The following is a 22,688-nucleotide window of genomic DNA, read 5'->3' as shown; positions in this document are numbered from 1 at the left end:
ATCATTCCCCAAAGTTTTATATTTTTTGGAATTTATTTGATATTTTTAAACAGTGTTTTAAAATCAGCATTTCACTTTCAAAACCTGTTTTCCTGAGTATCAGTTCGCGGTCGACCGCCATGAGTTCTGAACTTAGAATATGTTTTGTTGGTTCGCGGTCGACCGTACGTAGTCTAGAGACTTTTGCGGTCGACCGCCGTGGTCGACCGTCGCTTGTCCAGAGCCTTTTTCCTGTTTCTGATTGCTCGTGGTCGACCGCCGCGGTCGACCGTCGCTCTGTCAGATCCTTTCCAACGGCTATTTCTTGTTACCGTTGGCTAGGGATTTTTTGTCTTTTGTTTGGGATTTTTGTTGTTGTTTCCTCTTCCTATATAAACCCCCAAACCCTCTTCTATCTCAGTAACCATGAGAGTGTTTTAAACAAGTTTAAGAAAGTTTTTAACAAGGGTTTATGGTTGATTTGAGTTTGGTTTAAAGTTGTTTTGGTTTTCACAAGTGGAGGAGATTATCTTCTTGTTTGGGCTTCAATCTCCATCTCTCCATCTTGTCATCTATTGAGAAGTTTTCTAAACTCTACTCTAGCTTTTATTTATCAATTATTTGTTAATTATTATTTCTATTAAAGCTAGTTTTATATTGAGTTTAGATTTGATTTTATTCATTGTTGCACACACCCACTTGAGCTTATTGTATTTGCATACATAGTATATTAGGGTTGTGAGAGATTGTAACTTTGAGTTGTGCTTAATTGAGTTCTCCCCTTGTATGAGAGAACAAATCATTTATTGTTACATTGTGAGATTGTAAGGTTTTCGGTGAGCTAGAAAACCGAGTGTGTTGTGAAGTTTTCGGTGAACTAGAAAACCGAGTGTGAGGAGTGAACGTTGATCGGTGAGCATTGAAAACCGACACTGTGAGGTGTAAACGTTATTCGGGTGAGCATAGAAAATCCGGTTGTGATAGTGGATTTCTCCCCGGGAGTGGGGAGCGGAGACGTAGGACGGAAGGTCCGAACTCCGTGATCATATCGTGTATTTGAGTTTGCTTTGGCGCACTTAACTTATGTTTATATTTCTTGTCGCCATTGTTCATAGCTCATTATTTTTATCATCCACTATCTAGTTCTTTTTGTTTACCCTTGTGTTAGTTTACATATCCTTGCATATATCATATTGTATATCACTTTGGTAGGATATATCATCTTGTGCTAGTTTATATATCCTTGCATATATTTATCATATAGGATATATATCTTGTTGTTCTTATTGCTTATCCTAGCTCATATATCTTGTTGTATTTCATACTTGCTAGGATAACTTGTTAATTAATTTTAATTGGTATTTAATCGGATTAGATTAGCATAAGATCCTAATCACCGCCCACCCCCCCTCCTCTAGGGTCTAACACTTCAGCCTTTACAGCCGAGCTTCAGCCTTTAGGCGAGCTACTGAACATGCTTCGAAGAATAGGCCATAACTTTCAAACCGTAAGTTAGAATTTGACGAATTATATATAAAAATCAACTATCTCGACGAGACGGAGCCAACCAAACCTCCAAAAGGGGTTTGCCGCCTCCGTTTCGCCAAATTCCTTACGGTTTGAGAGATATCGGTGTTTTTTCCCTTTTGCTCTTTTGGATGAGGTTTTAGCAGTCTTGTTCTGAACTTCTCTGATAGGGACAAAGGCAATTTTTATTACCTACAAATATATTTATTATTTTAAAAGATTATTTTTGAAAACGTCATGATTCGTGATTCTCATTTTAATTATGTGATATGTCATGATATCGTTGTACATGATTGGTTGTATTTATTGTTTCCTGTTGTATTTGAGAACCCCTAGTAGTTCATAACTTAGTGGCTTCGTGCGTCATGAATGGACTTAGTGACATGTATGTGTGCGTTGACTGAGTTTAGGTGGTGAATCCGAGTTTCAATGAGAATTATGGTTGACTTAAAAAACGAGAAGAGTCGGGATGGGGAAGTCCATGTTCATGTGATTGGATATAGCTATTGATGTATCTTCCAGGCTCGCCCCATGATCCAGTGTAGCTTGGGGTTGGTTTGTTGGGTCAAAGTGGAGTTGGTGTAGCCACTTTAGTCCGTGAATTTAACATTCACCCGAGTTTAGCTTGAGTTCGAACCAAGTTGAAATCGGATTACATGTAGCCCTCTGACCGATCCGGTGTAGCGGCGTATTGGGTGCACGTAGGAGATTTGTGAACAGTCAGTTATCCGATGATATAAGCGTTTACTCTGTGTGAGATGTGACCAGTGGCCTATTATGGCATGGCTAGTTACATGACCCCGTTCTTTAGAGGATTATGGATTCTTGTGAGATGTAGGCTAGTTGTGTTCCTTTTCATATATAGATCGGATTTAATATTTAATTATCTACAATTTGAGACATGGACAGGTCCAAAATAGAGATGCATTGAAGACGGAGTAGCAGAAGAAGCCGAAGCCTAGTCATTTTTATTAGTTGTTGATCCTTAGTTTACTTTTGTAGTACTTTCCTTTTCAGTCTGATCGATGTATATTATAATTCCTGTATTTCATTCAGTTCATTTTGTATCAGGGCATGTTGACCCGAATATTACGTCTGGGATGATATTATATTTGTGATATGGATCTTTTTTTCTAAGTTTGTCTATTATATTCTTGTTGATTGTGATCGGGGACATGTGCTTTTGCTTTATATTACTTGACGCTTAGCGTATTAGATTGAGAAGAATGGGTCTAGTACTTATTTCTCCTCGGTCTAATACGTCATGGCTTGCTCGCGTCCCGATTCTCTGGTATTTTGGGAAGCGGGGCATGACAATCACCAACATCTTGTCATTGCTAAAAATCATCCATGAGAAGTGCCGATTTGACCTCGTTCATGGTGATTGTCGCTTTGCCTATAGTTAGTGATGTCTTTAAATATTGGTAACTCACTGGAAAAAAAGGTCAACAAAATTATTGCTTTGTCATCACCTTTTAATATTTGAACCTGTCACCGCTAACTTGGTCACTATCCTATTGAAATTACTCGAATACTCCAAGATCGTCACACCTCTTTCATACGCAATCCATACAACTGTTGCTTCCAATACAACTTAGTGGACAAATTCTTGACCATGTACAACTCCTTGAGTTTCTTTCAAATGACAATTGCAGTAGTTTCCTTGATTACGTGGTACCATATTTCATAAGAGAGAGCAAGTAGAATATGTTGTGCGCAGCAGAAATTTCGGCAGAGTTTCTGATGCACAATAAGAAAGAAAGATCCCAATAAGAATTCTCGTCTCACCAAGGAAACAAGAATCTGAAGCGAATATCTCAATAAAGTGAGATATCGGCTCTTCCTCTCATCAGTTCTAGGACTGACTTGTCGAGGGATCCTAAAAACTATTACAATGGCCACAAACATAAGCAAACCAATTTTACGTGGTTCGACAAACTGCCTACGTCTACAGGGCAAGGAGGGGGGAGATCTACTATTAGAGGGAGAGATACAACTAGGGTTTACAATCTCATAACCTAAACTCTCTCACAAACTCTCAGATCCCTCATACAAATACTCTCTCAAAAGAGATGCACAAAACCTCTCAAATTCGGCTCCAATGAGTGCTCTCATCTCCTCAACACAGCTAAAAATTTCCCTTCCAAAAAAAAACCTCTGCCGAAAAACCACTGCAGCCGAAAAGCTCTTCCCAAACAACTACAGTCTCAAAACAAAAATCCTTGTACGCCGCATCTGCCTTTTTCCACCCCCAACTTCTGCACAGCAGTCCAAGCACGTCCCTTGCCTTTACATAGCAGTCTGCACCCCCTCTGCATTTTCTCCAAAGAACCTTGCACACAAAAAAAACCTAGAACCAATACGGAGAGAAATATATAGCTGCCGAACCAATGGGCATTCGGGTGGGCCTCTTCTTTTTGTCCGCTGGACTCAGCCTCCCATGCGGTTTGCACTGCTGGATCTTAGCTTCTTACTCTTCACGTGCTGTATCTTAGCCACTCACGTGGAGAAAGACCTGGTCCTCACTCGACGCGTGCAGCAACGTGAAGAGTTGCCCAACATTTGTGGTCCCCACTATCTCATCTCCTCACTCGGTTTCACAATTCTCCACCTCGGTGAAGTTTTCTCAAAACTGAGCCGACACCAACAAAACCAAATGTCTCACTTGTTGCGTTCAGTACGAAGTGAAATGATTCACGACAACGGACTCAATCCATAATAAGTCGAGAACCAAATGAGAATGCAAACACTCTCCAAACATCGGTATCAACTCACAAATCGGCTACATCATAAAGACTGCCTACGTATCCTCTTGCCCAAGGAATCAAGCCGAACGTAGTTCACCCAAATGGCCTCCAAAGGCCTCAATCCACTAGAAGAGTTCGTAACCCTTCTCCAATATCATCAACTTTGCGGCTGATAGCACCTCTAATGACCTCAAACACCTCCACCTGAGGCGAACCAATAACCATATCCAAACTACATCTATCAGCTGCACTCGAATCAAAATTCAACTCATCATCTGCATCCGAATCCAAATGACTCCCACACTGTGTCACCTCAGCTAGAATCCTAACCAATGCAGAATGACCTGGAGTATGTGGAAAAATCCCCACCCAATGTGGAGTAGCATCAATCTCCACCCGCTGTGATACATCTAAGGTATGTCCAAAACTCTCCACCTGCTGAGAGTCAATTAGCTCCCTCGTCGAAGATTCAACCAAAGTGACACTACCAGACCTATCTTCCAATGGAGTTTTACCTCCAATCACAACAGTTAATAACTCTTTAATAGGATGACTCAAATATGTCAAAGACTCGGTCCAGAAACTCTTCTACAGACCATTGCTTGACAATAAACACCAATCCTCCTCCAGCAATGCACGGTTCTCCAAATTTACCACCCTATCTAGTTGCCCCAAGATTTCCTTTCCAACAAAGTGTCTCGAAATGCCGTGAGCTCGGCTCTAATACAGAAATAGGTCCATCTTGTACCTCCCAATAAAATCAGAATGAAGTACCTTCACCTTTCTGTCCATCTTACACTTCTTCAAACTGTTAGAGACTACTAGGACTTCCTCCAATGGGGATTTGGTTGCAACCCAAACACGCCTAGAACAGTCACCAACAAAGGAAACCAAACGCCTATTACCTCCCAATGATGCCCTCTTGGAAGGCCCCCAAACATCCACGTGAACTCCTCTAGAACGACCCTTAGCTCGGTGAATAGAGGTGCCAAACTTCACCTCGGTCTTCTTACTCACATCAACATGTTCACTGGACTTCAAACTGTAAGTCTTCACACCCTCTTTCAATTTATGCGAGGAATCAATACTGGAATGGCTAAGCCCCAAATGTCACAGCCTAGTCGAATCAATAGAAGTCGTCAGTTCTCCACCTGTCACTATACCTCCAGTCAAGTAATACAGGTTATTCCTCCTGACGCCCTTCATCACAACCTGAGAGTCTTCCACAATCTTAAGAACCATGTCCTCAATTCGAACATTCAGACGCTCTCCAACCAAAGCTCCAATCGAGATCAAGTTCTTTCTCAAAGAAGGAACATATCTCACATTATTTAACTCCCTAATAGTCTCATCAAACATTTTGATGCGAATTCTTCCTATCCCAAGGATCTGGCATGCACGGTTATCAGCCATGTACACCACACCACTATCCAGTTTTTCAAAACTAGAGAACCATTCCCTTCTAGGGCACACATGATAGGTCGCACCACTATCCAACATCCACTCGGATTCCTCCGAATAGCTACATGTAGGACTGATAGAAAGCGAATAAATAGAAGAGTCAGAAATATTACCATCCGATACGATGTTTGCTTCTGATGATGGTTGCTTCCCTTTTCCCTTCTGCTTATTCTTCATCCATTCGTCGAGCTTTGGGTAGTCTTTCTTTCAATGACCAGTCTCCTTGCACCAAGCACACTGATCTTTTTCAATTGTAGGATGTCCTACTCTAGACTGTGACTTCCAATTCTTTCGGTTTGGACCCTTCCCTCTTGCGGCCAACGCCTCTGCTACCGACTCAGTTGAAGTCTCCTTATCCTTCTTTCGAAGCTGATAATTCACCAGTGCAGCAGTGACCTCACTGTACGAAAGAGATGCCTTCCCATTAATCAGAGTAAGGATGAAAGTCTCATATTCCTCGTCGGGCAAGGAACTCAACAACAGTAACTCCTTGTCCTCATCTTCAATCATAACATCCACGTTTGCCAAATCCGTAAGAAGCTTCATGTAGTGGTTCATGTGATCTCTAATGGAGGTTCCCTTCTTCAATTGGAAACGATAAAGTCTCCTCTTCAAATACAAGCGATTTTCCACACTTTTGGTCAAATACTTGCTTTCGAGAATCTCCCAAATCTTCTTCACACAAGTCACATTCATCACATCATATTTTAGATCTTGAGTCAAACAAGACCTAATCACACCACACGCCGTTCGATTCATTTTCTTCCAAACCTTCTCTTTAATATCATCTGGCTTGTCATCTAACTCCAATGTATCCTCCAAATTCTGCGCGTTCAGCGCATCCAAAACCTCGCATCTCCATAATCCAAAATTATTTGTACCATTAAACTTCTCCACATCTATCTTCATAGAGTGGATATTCAAACTCTGAATGGTCTTCGCGCCAGAAGCACCACCCTCGACACCCGAAGCACCTTCTTTCCCCGACATCTTTCTCAAAGCACCAACGAACGAAGAATAGATCCAAAACTAAAAAGATAGAGTCTTTACCAAAAGATCCTTTCTTTATCACCAAACAAAGCCCTAGACGAGCCTCCAAATTGATCTACTCCTCCAACCAAGACAAAACCCTAGATCTGGAACCTAGGCTCTGATACCACTTGTTGTGCGCAGCGGAAATTTTGGCAGAATTTCTGATGCACAATAAGAGAGAAAGATCCTAATAAGAATTCTCGTCTCACTAAGAAAACAAGAATCTGAAGCGAATATCTCAACAAAGTGAGATATCGGCTCTTCCTCTCATCAGTTCTAGGACTGACTTGTCGAGGGATCCTAAAAACTATTACAATGGCCACAAACACAAGCAAACCAATTTTACGTGGTTCGGCAAACTGCCTACGTCCACGGGGCAAGGAGGGGGGAGATCTACTATTAGAGGGAGAGATACAACTAGGGTTTACAATCTCATAACCTAAACCCTCTCACAAACTCTCAGATCCCTCATACAAATACTCTCTCAAAAGAGATGCACAAAACCTCTCAAATTCGGCTCCAATGAGTGCTCTCTATCTCCTCAACACAGTAGAAAATTTCCCTTCCAAAAAAAAACCTCTGCTGAAAAACCACTGCAGCCGAAAAGCTCTGCCCAAACAATTGCAGCCTCAAAACAAAACTCCTTGTACGTCGCCTCTGCCTTTTTCCACCCCCAACTTATGCACAGCAGTCCAAGCACGTCCCATGCCTTTACACAGCAGTCCGCAACCCCTCTGCGTTTTCTCCAAAGAACCTTGCACACAAAAAAAACCTAGAACCAATACGGAGAGAAATATATAGCTGCCGAACCAATGGGCATTCGGGTGGGCCTCTTCTTTTTGTCCGCTGGACTCAGCCTCCCATGCGGTTTGCACTGCTGGATCTTAGCTTCTTACTCTTCACGTGTTGTATCTTAGCCATTCACGTGGAGAAAGACCTGGTCCTCACTCGACGCGTGCAGTAGCGTGAAGAGTTGCCCAACATTTGTGGTCCCCACTGTCTCATCTCCTCACGCGGTTTCATAGAATCATACTCTGCGCCTTCCAGTCCCTCCTATTCCACTCATCACTTGTTATCTTTTCTGGCTTCTTGTACACCTCTAGCTAAGCTTGATCTAGGCCATGTTGGATCGAGACCGCCTCTACTCTTTTTTTTGCCAAAGCCCAAAATCTTTCTTACCATCAAACTTTTCAATCTCGGTCTTCATTGCTGAAGAACTTTCTGATTTCATGCTGCAAAGATCAAACATTTCTTCAAAGACAAGTATGATCTAAATAAAATTCAACTCTAATATCAATTGTTGGCACAGGCCACCTGCAATGTGACATTGATCGTTGCGCACTAACTGATAATCTGTGTGAGAGCATAGCCTGCGAAGCATCACTGAACCTCTCAACTGGATATTTTCCTTCTTCATAGACTAATCGATCACCGAATATGTGGAAATTTCAAGAAAATATTACTTTGAACAAAAGAGAAAAGCAATTGTCGCAAAAGAATAGATCAAGAGATAAAGATAAGAAATTAATGGGTTCAGCTATCGCCTACGTCCAACAAAAGATAATTGAGTCTTCCTGCATTATAGAGATTACAAGATAATTTATTCTAGTGATCTAAGATAGATTCTACAAGAAACTCTTAGTTCTCTCTACTTCTCTCTTGAAACATGCAACTGTCCTTTGCTTTCCTATGGCTTAATTTACAATGAACCTCTCAAGAGGAAGTATTTAAAGGGTTTTCTCCTCTCTTGAATTCATGTAGGACTTCTTCTTTGACTTGAATTATCAATTTGAACTCTCTTCTAATTAGAGTTTAAGTTTAGTTGTAATTGATTTTTTTTTTTTTTTGTCCAATCAAATTCTGTCCACAATCCAAGTCCAGTCAGGATTACTTGAAATACAAGGTTCTTTCCATATTTCTCCCAAACATTAAAGTTTGTTGGGAGAATTTGTTGACATCACTCCATCAATGCCACTGATGATGCAGCTATTTTTTACTTCCAAGCCTCATCAAGTTCAGTGCTTAAAGCAGTGGAATATTTGACATTTGCATGTGATCGTCTACACCTTTCAAATGGCCAAAAACTTCCAAAAGCGTGTGATTTGACAAATTCCCAGAAAAACATCTGCATTTGATCATCCGCACCTTTCAAAAGGCCAAAACTTCCAAAAGCGTGTGATTTGACAAATTCCCAGAAAAATGAGCAAAAATGGTTGGAAAAGCAATTTCGTATCCGCGTTGTGTACGTGCACGGACTCGCTTGGATCAAATACAAGGTCTTATTGGCTCAATAATCAAATGCCTGGTCCTTTTAATTAACTTTTAAGTGTTCGTTCACCTCATTCTCTGTCTTTTTAGGTCTCTGTCCTTGACTTTTGAGTTCTGTTTTATCAGTGCACTGCATGCGTTGCCTCTAGCTCTAGTAGAGGTGTCAATAATCTTGCGCTACCAGCAATTAATGCACGCACTTCGCCCCTCCCAAGTCCTCACTGGAAGATAAACATGCGTGTGCTCCTCCTTGTTCTGGGACCTACCAACTGTTTTACCAAGCTGCAACCAAAAAATTAAAAATAATAATAAGACTTAGAATCCACTCTATCAATCAAAAAATTAAAAAAAAAATAAAGTCTTAAAAATCTATAAAGACTTTTCACAATTCTTTTCCGCCTAATTAATATTGATCATCCAAGTCTAGGATCGTTGATAAAGAGAGGTCGGTTTAAGGATAAGTAAAGCAGCCCCACTTCCACCCCCGCGATTGGAATTTCGGAACCAAATCGCAATCAAGGGACTCCTTCTCACACCACTTCCACCGAGGAAGTTTTTTAACTATTCCCGGAAGGGGATTTCACGGAAGGTGGAAGGCCGCATTTAAACGCTCCGTAAAGCGATGGGCTATAATACGAGGGGGCTGAAAGGACCCAAGCCGTCGAGTCGTTGGTACGCGCCTCCAACCCTCCGCTGATGCTGACGTGGCACCACGAGTAGATGGGGACATGTGTCATATCATAAGAGTCCACAAAGCTTGCGGGATGAGCATGACGTGTCATTAGCTAAAAGTTATCAAGTAGGCATTTCTTGTAGCACCGCCGGTCCAACTTATCAGTTTGGTATTCTTAATTTCTCAGACAGACTTGTTAGTATTAGAAATCAACCTCATATGTAATCAGGTACGGTTTTTTACCGTCGATGATAATTTGGAGAAAACTTTGTCAAGAGCCTACACATCATTTTATTTTAATTTATAATTGCTGAGGTTGCACGAACATGTAGACAGGACCGGCCCCGAGGTTTGGGTTGTCCTATCCCAATCAAATTTTGGTTGCCCCTTATATTAAAATTTTGGTTCGAACAATAACGATAAAAATGAATATGTATAATATCATTTAGCATTCTATATTGGACTCAAACTGATAATATTCTTTTGCAAAATCAATATTCATATAAGAATAGATTACATTTTTGCTACAATTTAATTCAAAAAAAAAATACTTCTCTTTGAATTTTTTGAAGCGAATTCTTAAATCAAGTCATCACACTCAAGTTTCTTCAAGTATTCATTTTCAATTGATATCATTATCAATCTATTCAGTCGTTCCTCATGGCTTAAATTCAGCGTACAATCAAGAATAACTTTCTTTGCTTCCTCCAAATCATGCAACACCAATTCAGCATGTGGCTTATAACCATGCGCCTTAAGCAAATCATTCAACTCATCCAACATAGAGTAAATCTCTTCGCTCCTAGGATGTCTCATGTCGCTCACAACGAACTCATGCATTTTATAGCCAACCTCAATCGAGCTACACCCATGCTCTTTCTACACTCCATTCTCCCTCATCAGAGCTCTCACTCTGTTCACCTCGCTCCAGTTTCCTACTGCTGCGTAAATATTAGATAAAAGGGTATATGTTCCTGAATCGGTTTGACCGTTGCTAAGCAAGAAATTAGCAATCCTCCCTCCGAGATCCATTTTCTTGTGAAGCCTACAAGAGGCTAACAAATATCTCCACACGACCAAATCCGGCTTTATTCTCATTTTTTTGGACGAGTTGATATGCCTAATAAACTAATTATGCACGTCCGAGGAGGTCGACCATGCATCTGTAATGCTCAATCTTAGGCTCGATTTTGTATTCATTTTGCATTAAGTTAAACAATTCTCACCCTTTATGAACCAGGCCGGCATGGCTATAAGCATTAAGAACTCCGATGAATGTTATATTTGTCGACTTGTGCTTAGTATTTCTCAGCTTATAAAACAGCTCGAACGCCTCATGGCTGTGTCCACGCATTGCGTGGCCAGCAATCATCAAAATTCCAAGCAACAACATCCTTCTTAGGCATTTTATCAAACACCAAGCACGCATCTTCCAAGCTGTCACACTTATAACACGTATCAACCAACGTCGTGCCTGCTCTCACACTAAACCCAATATTCCTCCTATGATTCTCTCAACATAAGAATGCACCCACTTCCCCCGACTCTAACAATCCCAACTGCGCCACAGCATACAGCACCGTGACGGTCGTAGCCTCATCCGCCTTGAAGCCGCAGATCAACATAGCCCTAAACAGCCCACATCGCCTGATCACGCCGTCCGTGCTTCTCGTACCCACCGATCAATAGGAGTGAGCCAGCGGGGTGAAGGAGCGATGACCGATGGGTTGCCCCCGGACCTTGGATTGCCCCAGCCCCGGGGTTTGGTAGGCTTACCCCAAGGCCGGCCCTGCATGTAGACGTGACAAAAGTAATTTGGCTCTTAAATTGGATATTATATTCAAATTTTAGAACAAAAAGTAAGGATTAATTTAAATTTAGGATTGTAGAAAGAGATGAACATTAAGGAAAATTTGATTAGGTGCAACCTATATTGCAATGATAGACCTCTAAAATCGCAGGTGAATAAAGAAAATCATGTCATCTACTAACAAGGGGAAAAATTGGCAAGAATTTGTCCAATATAAGGTTAGTTGAACTCCCACCAAATATGAACCACGTCATTTGAACACAGTCACATCAACGTTTTAATCTCTCTCAAATTTAATCACGAGAGGTCATGCACAATTTACAATTCAATTTTTTATCATCAACGATGAAGAAAGCCTAATTGCATATTGGATGGACCTTTAATACCAAAAAAAATCACCGGAGTGAAAAAAAAACAAGCAAGCTGGCAAAAAGTCAAGTTTGAAAATATACCAATTTAGTAATTTAGCGGTGAGTCATTAGTTGGTGGTCATGCCTATAAAGGATATCTCCATTTGAGATGTTGAGAAAAACTAAAAGGTGACATTGTCCTAAACCATTAACCTGACTTCGGATGCAAATGAGAAGGTTGAATACTTCTATATAGAAGCCATGCAACAAAGCAAGATTTGCATAAACAAGAATCAGAAATCATCCAGAATGCAATTTGCTCACACGTAATAGCACTGCACATTAGGGGTGGGAATGAACCAAAAAAAATTAAACAACTAATTCATTAATTGTATGTCTAACTTTGGTTATAACTATTAGTTTTAATATTCAATTTATAAAGGAATAGAATTTAATGTATTCCAATTAATTTGATTATCAAATATTCGTTTAGAATTTCGCTCCTTGTACTTTGTTTTATTACATGCGTAATGTAATGTAATGTTTTTGACCCATTTATATTTTGCAATTTAAGTCTAATACTATTTCTAACAAGCTTAAAGAGCCTTATTTCAGTTTTTAAACCAATTTTCTTTAACTAAATAAAAATATTTTTTAATTACATACCATAAATACAAATTATTGGTCAGATAAAACGTATTGCCACCTTCAATAAATATTCGTAAATATTCAAAAAGTATTTATATTTGATTCAAAGAAGTTCAAAGAATGATATTTGAATTCTTCGAATTTGAAATTTTTAAATGAATACAAATACCAACACCAGATTGGATTCCAGCCTTTTCTATCCCTACTGCACATGCAATAAAAATACAGAGATTCACTCTACTTACGCCAGAAACTTCTCACCAAATGCCAGTATATCGTGCGCGAAAAACATATTGGACAACCTTATATAACAAAATCTAAAAACATACTCGACAGAAAAAGGCGATAAATTTGCAAGTGTCACTCTACAACAAGGATATCCTCTAGGTAGATGCAGCTACAGGGATAGTCACAGATAATTAAAGAGGCATTACACTCACAATAATGAATAATATCTCCTCCGGTAGTAGAATGCATACAGCCTGAGGAACAAAGCATGCCTATTTTTCTTCCAATAAATTATTGACAATCACTTCCATGCTTACAATGGTCAGCTCGAGGATCATTTCCAATAACAGAAGAAACATTGGTTTAGGTCCACTAACAAAGTGCGGGTGAATCGCCAATGAGTCTTCGTCTAATTAGCTTGGTTTGGTTGAAGTGACATTTTTTCAGAGGAGCACCATCACCTCGGTTCACTTGAATCAAATAGACCTCAAATAATGTGGGTTTTAGCAGCAAGTATATGTACAGAGAAGGTTTTTGTTTATGCATATGTAGTTCTATTCTATGAGAAGCTTGATGAATCAAACCACTTCATTTCGATACAAGCAGGAAGAGCCAAGCATCAACTCGAGGAGCCCCATATTGATCCAGATTATTCTTACTCGAGAGTCTTTCATGCTTTCCTACAAACTAGGTGTAAGTAGCATAAGTCTCGAGAACTTCATTACTTCTTCAAATGCAGGTTATTTATAACTAATGGCTAATTAGCTACAGCCGCTATTCTGCATTATAATTGCACTAAATGAGATTTGACTGGGTAAAAGGGAAGGAGTATGAGCATACCAATTAGTATTCAGGGCTGCTATCACGAAGAGGAGATCTACTGCTGAAATGTTCTACATTTTCAGGGCTCAATCTGTTGAGCAAAATATTGTTGCAGTAAAGATTGAAAAAACAATTAAAGAGAAAGAGGACATACTCATCTGCACAAGAACCATCCTGATTATTTTGCGGTGATGTGCCAACATCAGGCTCTGGAGATATACTGCTCTCATGTACTGGAGATATGTTGTTCTCCCTCTTTCTGGTTAAACACATGTAAACAACAATGAGTATAAACCACTAACCATCCAAAAATCATAATAAATCACGTGGGGTTAAGTTATGACTGCCCTTAACGGAACTGGATGGAGAAATTTGATTCACAAAGCAAACCCCAAAATTATGGGATAAAGGGTTTAGATTTTGCTCTTGTTAGTAATCTAAAGATGCGTTATAATATCCAACTGCACTACTACTGATACAATACGTGGTGCAAATTTTTTCCCCCAATCTTTTGTGATGATGAATCAAGTTCTCGGTTAAATGATAGTGTTACGTAAATAAATACTACTTGTGCTGTAAATAAATAGATGATAGTCATATGAAGGTCAATTTACAATTTGCTGCTGATGCTGGATAAATGCTGTCATAAATAGTTGTGGTGTATGGTTTGTTAAAGCAGCCATTCAATTAAATTCAAGAAACTAGACAAACTGAAGTACATACTCATCAGCATGAGAAATATCCCGGTCACTTTCAGATCTGTCTGGGTATTGTTCTGGTGATCTTTTACGCTCACGCTTTCTCGGAACATTACATCTGTTAAACAGGTAGAAGTTAGATTTTCTAATGTAACAGTAATTAAAACTTTATTGAACCTTGAGGTTCAGTATTATGCCAAAAGCAAGATCTGATTCTTCTAAGATCCATGTAAACAAGCACGATAAATTAAGACTGTTGCTCGGGCGGGATCCTCCTACATTAACATGACAACATAGGTCAAAAGAAAGTAAATAGTAGTAACTCAGGGACATACTCATCTTCAGAACTGTCCTGATCAGTTTGAGATCTGCTTCTATAACTTTCTGGAGAAGTGTTGTGGTCATGCTGTCTTGGTGCATCGCGATCATCAACTTGAGAAGTGCCCTGACCATTTTGAGGAGATTTACTGGGATAATCTTCTGGAGATCTGCTCTCACGCTTTTTTAGCACATTGCATCTGTTCAATTCGTTAAACAAAACTTCGATTTCTGATGTACAATACAAAATATATTGTTGATCTTGACATTCAGTATTACGTTTGTGAACGAGATACAATATTTAAAGGATCCTTGATGAAAAAATTAATAAGGCAAACTTTAAGCTGATGTTACGCGAAGTAAATATGTTTTCTATGACCATGTCAGTCCACATAAAACTGATAAAAGAATACCGAGAACAAATTTTAATGTTGCCAGTGTCAAGTAAAATAAATAGAAACACAAGCACGTACTCATCAGCAGAACCGTCTTCATCATTTGGAGATCTTCTATGATATTGCTCAGGAGATGTATTGCCCTCATGCTGTTTCAGTACATCTGATCTGTGTATAAGGAAGAAACAAAGCTTCTAATAAATAAATAAAAGCCGAGGAATATCTGATCTGTGTAGAAGGAAGAAAGAAAGCTTCTAATAAAAAAATAGCCAAGAAAAAACTTATTACACCGTATATCCAGATGCTAGCCTCAATGTTTGTGTGATAGTTGATAGAAAACAAAAACAAAGAAAGTTTCTTATCTGCTCTAGTAAGAACCATATTTTCTAAATGTTTGTGTGATAGTTGATAGAAAACAAAAACAAAGAAAGTTTCTTATCTGCTCTAGTAAGAACCATATTTTCTACTGTATCACATCACCATTTAATACAAGAAAGAAAATAAAATGAAAATAAAGCAGGCTTTGGATCAAAAACAAGTTATTAAATTTTTCTTTGGCTTACTGATCTGCATGTGAGTTTTCTTGATCATTTTGAGAAAATCCAATACAGACTGGTTCAGAAGATATGCTGCGTTCGCGCTTTCTTGGTAAATCACATCTGTCAAAAAAGCTACTATTAGCGTGTGACATAACAGCAACTTATGGAATCTTAAACTTCAAGATCATATGTTATCCAATTGTTAATGCTTAGATATTCCTACAAATCTATAACAAAAAAATCTTTCATTTTCTAAATAATACACAATTCTAAGTTGATTTGGTTTAACTGCAACCACTAGGTTTAAGTAGCTCATTATCGACATAAAAGAGAAAAAAATCTGTAATGAAATAATTCAGGAAGGAGGATCAACAAAACCACTGGTAAGAGCTGGATTCCAGAAAATAAATTAGCTCAACTCTGAACAGATCAATCAGTGATAATGAGTCCAAAAGGTAAATATTGCTGATGGTTGGCACAGCTGGGATCAAGATTTCAGTCAACCATCACAAATGAATACCCAAACTCATACCTACACAGATATTAATCAGTTAACAAGGTAATTGTTCCTATGTCTGCCACTTCTTATCTCAACATTTCAACACACATGCACATACACACCAGTATGCATGCATGCAAGCACTATCTTTTTTTAAGTATATGCTGGGTGTTTGCCACATCCTTTTATCAACTAAGTTGTAGTAATGCTACTCTGATGTTTTCTTGGGGCCCACGGGCTATGGCCATGGAAAAGAGAGGTCCACTGATCACTTCTTTCAAAAATTAATTGTGTCCCTTCACAATTTTGTTACATCTCATATATATTTACATACAGTGATTCATAGATGCTCTGACTTGGATGGACAAAGTTGCACCTGATCTTATACATGTCAAAGGAATAAAAGGTGAATCACTGCACCTTCTGTCATACATCGTAAAATAATTTATAAAGTTCATGGGGGTTTGTGCAAATATCCCAAATTCATAGGAGTAAGTGAAATTTGCCCCTTTTCTCTGATTGTATAAAGGGATAAAATAGCAGCAATCTCATGATCCACATGGTCCAAGCATTGTAATTTGTTCCCACTGACAATTCTCAATTTTTACTGATTTTTCTAGTAAAAAGAGGAGTAGAAAAATGTGAAATGAGAGAGGAAGGTCAGCACAACTCCATAGTCATACCTGTCATTGTTTGAATTACCATGCCGAGGAGATCTACTTCGTTTCTGTCGTCCAGGGAATATGTGTCTGCTCAACGACATGCAAGGAAAACTATCAAAACATTTTGTTCTTCCAAGAAAATAAATCATCAATATTCTGTCATCTATTAACTTTCTGTACCTATCAGTGCCTGTTCTTGTGTGTGGACTAGAGCTCCTCCTGTATGATCTTTTTGCAGCACCAGACCGACAATCTTTGGTACGATGCCTCACTGAACCACATTCGCGGCATCTGCTCTCACTGCTGGATGACCTACTTTTGTGAAAACCCGATGATCTTTTAGACATTTCTACACGCCATCCATGTTTTCCTGAGAAGTAAATTGGTCTTAAACTACCAGTTGAAATTACTAGTGGCAAATACATAGGATCCCTTAGTTAAAGTGAAATAAAGAAATGAGCCTACCAAGTCTTTGAAGCTCATATAGACCATAGTAGTCCCTATTTCAGTCAAACATGGTTATCCAAAAACAGAGCAATGGAAATAAACATTTGAAACATCCATAACCAAGAGATCATATTTAAGCAAAATAAATTACCATAAGTGGCCTCTTCAAATTAAGACCCTGTGCTTTAGCCCCTAAGTAGCTGTTATACTTTCTGTTACCCAATCTTTAGTCCCGTTTTCCTTGAACTAAAATGGCCCTATCCTCATTTAATTAGTTGTGTTTCCTTATCCTACTTTTTTTACCATAACTTGTATGTTGTGTCATGTGCATGTCCTGTGCCTATGCCTGTGGTATACAGACAAGTAGACAACAGCAGACTGATCAGGAATAAATCTCTAACACAAGGGCTATGTTTGGCAATTGACAACAGTATAGTAAGCGCTGACCGGCGGGTCAGGCAGGGCCTAGCGGAATTTGTTTTTTTTTTTTATCTGGAGGTGGAGTAGATTTTGCTGAAAGTTGGAGGTGGAGGTGTTCATAGTTGGTGGAGGAGGCCAGGGAGGTAGAAGGACGTGGAGGTAGCAACGGAAGAAATCAAACGACAACCTAAGCTTTGCAGTCCACATAATGGCCCATGCTCCCCTAGGCAGTCCCTAGACCTAGGAGGGCAGCCTAATTACTGTCTTGGCCTAGGCAGGAGCCTTATCACTATTTAAGACTATGGGCAATTCTCAAACAAGATTGAGCCGAGATTAGTTTTTGCTTTACTAGGCTAGAGATGGTCCAGGTACTGGTTGGTTCCTAAGAAAACTAGTTTAAAGGGCTAGAATTTGAACTAGAAACTAGTTCAAATTTGGCCCAAGTTTTGCAAAACTAAAAGGTGGTTTTTAGATCATGCTTGCATCTACTAAAACTAGTTCTTTTGAGTTGCTAAACACGCCCTAAGACTCCATGGTCTTGTGATGCTTCCTTCCCAAATGACTATTAACTGTCTATGTTGGACACCTCCAATGCATGATTGATCTCCTTTCTAAATCCAACCCATAGACAGATCACAGGCACCTCATAAGTTCTTACTACTTCCTGAAGCAGTTTGCATACAGTTAGTAATCATTCGCCAGCTATTTCAGCTTTTTAGCAAGAATGACAGACAAGAATCATTTCACTCAAAAGCCAGATCATCAAAACGTGTTGCTACAGTTGAGATGATCTATAAAAGCATTTCCAGACTTCCTACATCACTTAATAATGGTTTTCCTCTCCTCAAGAAATCTGTAAATTCCCAAGTGTGAAGTAGTATGTGCATTTAATTGCTCTATCAATTAAATCAAAAGAAGTTGTCTCCATTGTATTTGTGCCAAAACTCGAATTACTTTTCTTTTTTTTACCATCAAAGACATGTCTGTCATGTATGACAATACCCTGTGAAACAGTAAGCATCAAATAATACAAAGAGGAATATCATATTCTTCTAACATTTATATGGAAACAAAAGATCACAATAGAATGCATGATAGATAAACCTGAAGATAAAGATAGGCAAAAGAAAAGATACAGCTGATGCAGATGAAATGATCTCTTTCAATTAACATAACTTTAATTTTAATTTGCACGTTGATAAGTTGCACTTTGACATTTGGATGGATGGAATTGTGAACCTATTGAAACTCATACTAAAGCAGTAATTGGGTTGTAAAAACTGGAATACCTCAGTAGCAGATGAAATCACTACCACAAAAATTGCAACAGCTCCGTTAGAATCTTTAAGAAATGGTTAGTTTCTTAGCAGACAGCAGACGCTATCTTTAGCACAACTGTATAAGGCTGCTAATTGTATAGATGGGAGTAGAACCAACCAAAAAACTCAATAGAAATATCATAGAAATTAAACAAAAGTGATTTTTAATCAAGAAAAGTGATGCTATCTTTAGTACAACAGTTTAAGGCTGTCAACTGTATAGTAGGGAGTAGAGCATACTCAAAAAAAACTCAGTCGAAATATCATAGAAATTAAACATAAGTGATTTTTAATCAAGAAAAGTGCTTGTACCCCACCATCTAATGCGGAAATTGCATTATCTGCCTCGCGTCGGCTATTGAACTCAATAAATGCATAACCTGGTGGATTCCGTGCAACCCATACACTGTGAAAGTAACGTGTAAATTAGGAATTTGCTTTTCTAACTACCTTATAAATAGATTGAGCCGTTATACAATTCCCAAGTAAAGATACATCAGGCTACAGATAGAATATACAAACAATTAAGCGAAGGAAAGATATAAATGCTGATCTAAACAAGGCACATTCTCATAACAAAGATACAGGCTTTATCAAATTTAACAACCAGAAAACAATAATGCCCCAATTCATTTGGCAGCAGAAAAAAAGAAGAAACCAGTTCACCTTAGCATCTTCCTTGCCTACAAAGACAGGTGTGTCAGAGGAAAAAAAAGCCACAAAAAACAAAAACAAACAAACAAACAAACCAGTACAAATGGATAGCTAATTTCAGAACTCAAAAGCGCAGGGATCTATACATTTTTCAACTAAATCCAGCAAAATACTGCAGCTAGGTTCTACAAGGAAGACTGAGTTTGAGAGAGCCTCAGAGAAATGGTAGTTGACAATCTGAACTTACATTTTCAATTTCTAATCAGAAAGATCATGTTGCTGATTTTTGGACACTTGCATCAGCAGAAATGAATTATAAATAGCTTGCAACGCATGCCTACATGAGAAAACCTTTAGAAACACAAGCACTAACTCATTTTAATATTGTCATTTGTTGCACTAATATATTGCATAAACAAAATTCCAAAGTAAAGAATGACTTTCCCCAGTAAAAACACCTTGTCACAGTTCACACGAAGGTGTTCATAGCTTCTCTCTGTAAAGGTGCATAAAGGTTCACTCCATTATGCTAGTCAACAACCTTTCAGATAATGTATTCCATCTTGATCGATATTTCCCTATCAACAGTAGGTCCTGTATAATTAATTGTTGTGCTGAAGCACTCTCGGGCTTTGCACTTTTGTTAACCTGAGCACATTGTGGTTTGTAGAATAAAAGTAGATGTACACAAAAATGATTTGCAATTTATAACACTATGCACTCTTCATGCTCTCACTATTAAAATACCCATAACACTACTACAAATGCCACAAGCTCGCCCCCCCCCCCCTCTCTCTCTCTCTCTCTCTCTCTCTCTCGGGATAAGGTGGGATCATGAGCTACCCATATTTATCATGCATATAGGCCCTAAATTTAGGCTACAATAGCCTTTACAAATTGGTCAATGGTCAGCAAAGTCACGTTCTGACAATTTTCAATACTCCCCTCAGTGACAATTTCAATACTCCCCCTCAGTAACGACTTCTCTATTCACGAGCCGAAGTTGATTTCTATATTCTGCAAATTTTGAATAACTCAGCGCTTTGGTGAATATGTCACCTCCTTGATTGTTCATCCCGATCAGTTCATTATGATCTCATCCTGAAGAACCTTCTCTTGTAGAAAGTGATGATTTACTTTGATATGTTTTGTTCTTGTATGAAAAACGAGATTCTCACCAATCAGATTGATTATCGCAATGCAAAGCTCCTGAGTATTCTATAGGTTGATGTAGATACTCCATCAACTGAAAAACCCATGTGCTTTCTTGAGCTATCATTGCTTCTAATTGAAACTCTGTAGTCGACAGTGATAACATTGACTGTGTTTTGATGCACCAAGATATAGTCATTGACCTAAGATTAAAGATGTATCTACTAGTAGACCTCCAAGCATCGTGATATCCAACATAGTTAGCATCAAAATAGCCATAAACCTCACAATCTTCACATTTCTCATATAAAAAACCATAATTGAGTGTCACTTTGACATATCTTAGAATTCTTAGAACTGCTTCCATGTAAGGTTTCTTTGACTTCTGCATGTATCGGCTCCCACACTAACCATAAATGTGATATTTAGTCTACGCCAGTGTTATCAATGCGCGAGGGCACAAAGCATCTTTACGTGCACATGCGTAAGGCGTAACGCGATGCGCGCGCCCGAGTGATGCGAGGCGCACATCGCCCACATAATTTTTTAAATTATATAATCAAGCGCAAAAGAACATGTTTTTAGAATTCACATGAAAAATGTCATGATATATAATATCTTACTACAAAATCACATTATAATGTCTTACTTTCTAATGCTAACACCCAACATAGTAGCAAAATTCATAAATTTTCAAATCAAATGTTAAATCAAGACTAATATCCAAAGGATTAGTAATGGTCCTCAATTGAAGGCTACTAAAAAGGCCTAATGGATTTATTTTGCTTTTTAAAATATGGAATATCAAGTATAAAGACTCGATTGAAATGTTAACAAACAAAACTATATGAGGATATGTACTACATGCACCATGCACAAAGTAAGGATGTACGCGAGGCACACAAGGCGTTGCTGCATCAGAAGTGAGGCGCTTCGCCACCGCTCCGCATCGTAAGGCGCATGAGGCGTAGTGAGGCGCGTGCCTTTGAAAACACCGGTCTACGCATTGTCGATCAAACTCACAAATAGTTATTGATACATCGTTGGATCTTCCAAATCCTTTACTTCATGCGCACACAACCTCAGGTTGGTCTCCATCAACATTGAGAGTGGCTAACATTTGAACATCCAATATTAAAGCAACTAGTGCTTCGCATTCTTTTCTTGACAAAAGAATAATCAATCCTTTTGAATAATCAATCCTTTCTTCGATTGATCTCCAATATGAGAAAAATGCTTGAGCTCATCAAGATCCTTAATTTGAATCAAGAGATTTGTCCTTCTTTGGATTTCTGCTTCACCATCTCCAGTAATTATTAAGTCATCTACATAAATCGGAACAACTTCTAGTTTGTCCCGTCTTTTTTGACAAATAAACTAGAATCTACAGAAGCAACAACGTAGCCACTTTAAATCAGGAACTCGCCGATCTTTTCGTATCATGCTCTTGAGGCTTGCTTGGTCTATAGAGAGATTCTTTTGGCCCGCAGACATATTTTGACTTCTCTTTGCTCTTATATCTCATGCATTGCTCCGTATTACATCTTCTGATCCACCTCACCATGTAGAAAGGCATTCTTCATGTTTATCTGCTAGAGCTTCCAACTCTTGCTTGTTGCTAGAGTTAATAAGAACTCGAATTATTGTTATTTTGGCAATTGAACTGAAGATTTCATCATGATCCAGACTTTAGTTCTAAGAGAACTCTCGAGCCATCAAGTCTGCTTTGTACCTCTCATTTGATTTATTCGGTTGACTTGACCTTGTAAACTCATTTGCAAGAGATGGTTTTAACATCCCTGGGCTTCGAAACCAATTCACAAGTCCACTTCTCCTTCAAGGCTTAAAACCTTTTCTTCCATCGTTTGGCTCCATGCAGTACAATTATATGCTTCTCCAAAAGTAGATGGCTACTTTACATCTTCCATAACGGCAGTATTACTATATTAGCATACTTTAGATACAGCTTCATGAATCCATTCGATCTTCAAAGTTGTTCTGCTGGTTCATATACATCTCATAACTGGCTCAAATGCTCCT

The 22,688-nt window shown here is 38.8% G+C and overlaps 1 protein-coding gene across 3 annotated transcripts in view; it reads right to left on the bottom strand.

The window, feature by feature from the left end:
• LOC109822978 (serine/arginine-rich splicing factor 7-like) overlaps window positions 12,774-22,688 on the bottom strand; it is a 17,710-nt gene continuing 7,795 nt past the window's right edge. The window contains exons 2-11 of one of the 3 annotated variants that reach the window (XM_020389279.1): window positions 19,160-19,248; window positions 16,837-17,026; window positions 16,678-16,743; window positions 15,520-15,615; window positions 15,035-15,124; window positions 14,579-14,761; window positions 14,269-14,361; window positions 13,700-13,804; window positions 13,564-13,636; window positions 12,774-13,410 (exon numbers count right to left, since the gene is read on the bottom strand). In XM_020389279.1, coding sequence (XP_020244868.1) covers window positions 13,567-13,636; window positions 13,700-13,804; window positions 14,269-14,361; window positions 14,579-14,761; window positions 15,035-15,124; window positions 15,520-15,615; window positions 16,678-16,743; window positions 16,837-17,026; window positions 19,160-19,248 — 982 coding nt within the window. In that variant the 3' untranslated portion in view covers window positions 12,774-13,410; window positions 13,564-13,566. The remainder of the gene's footprint in view (window positions 13,411-13,563; window positions 13,637-13,699; window positions 13,805-14,268; window positions 14,362-14,578; window positions 14,762-15,034; window positions 15,125-15,519; window positions 15,616-16,677; window positions 16,744-16,836; window positions 17,027-19,159; window positions 19,249-22,688) is intronic. The other 2 variants (XM_020389287.1, XM_020389292.1) reach the window with 2 other exon arrangements.

This window comes from Asparagus officinalis, chromosome 1 (assembly GCF_001876935.1).
Source record: "Asparagus officinalis chromosome 1, Aspof.V1, whole genome shotgun sequence".
Lineage (NCBI taxonomy): Eukaryota > Viridiplantae > Streptophyta > Magnoliopsida > Asparagales > Asparagaceae > Asparagus > Asparagus officinalis.
The sequence above is the reverse complement of the archived record's forward strand: the minus strand, read 5'-3'. Positions and strand labels throughout refer to the sequence as shown.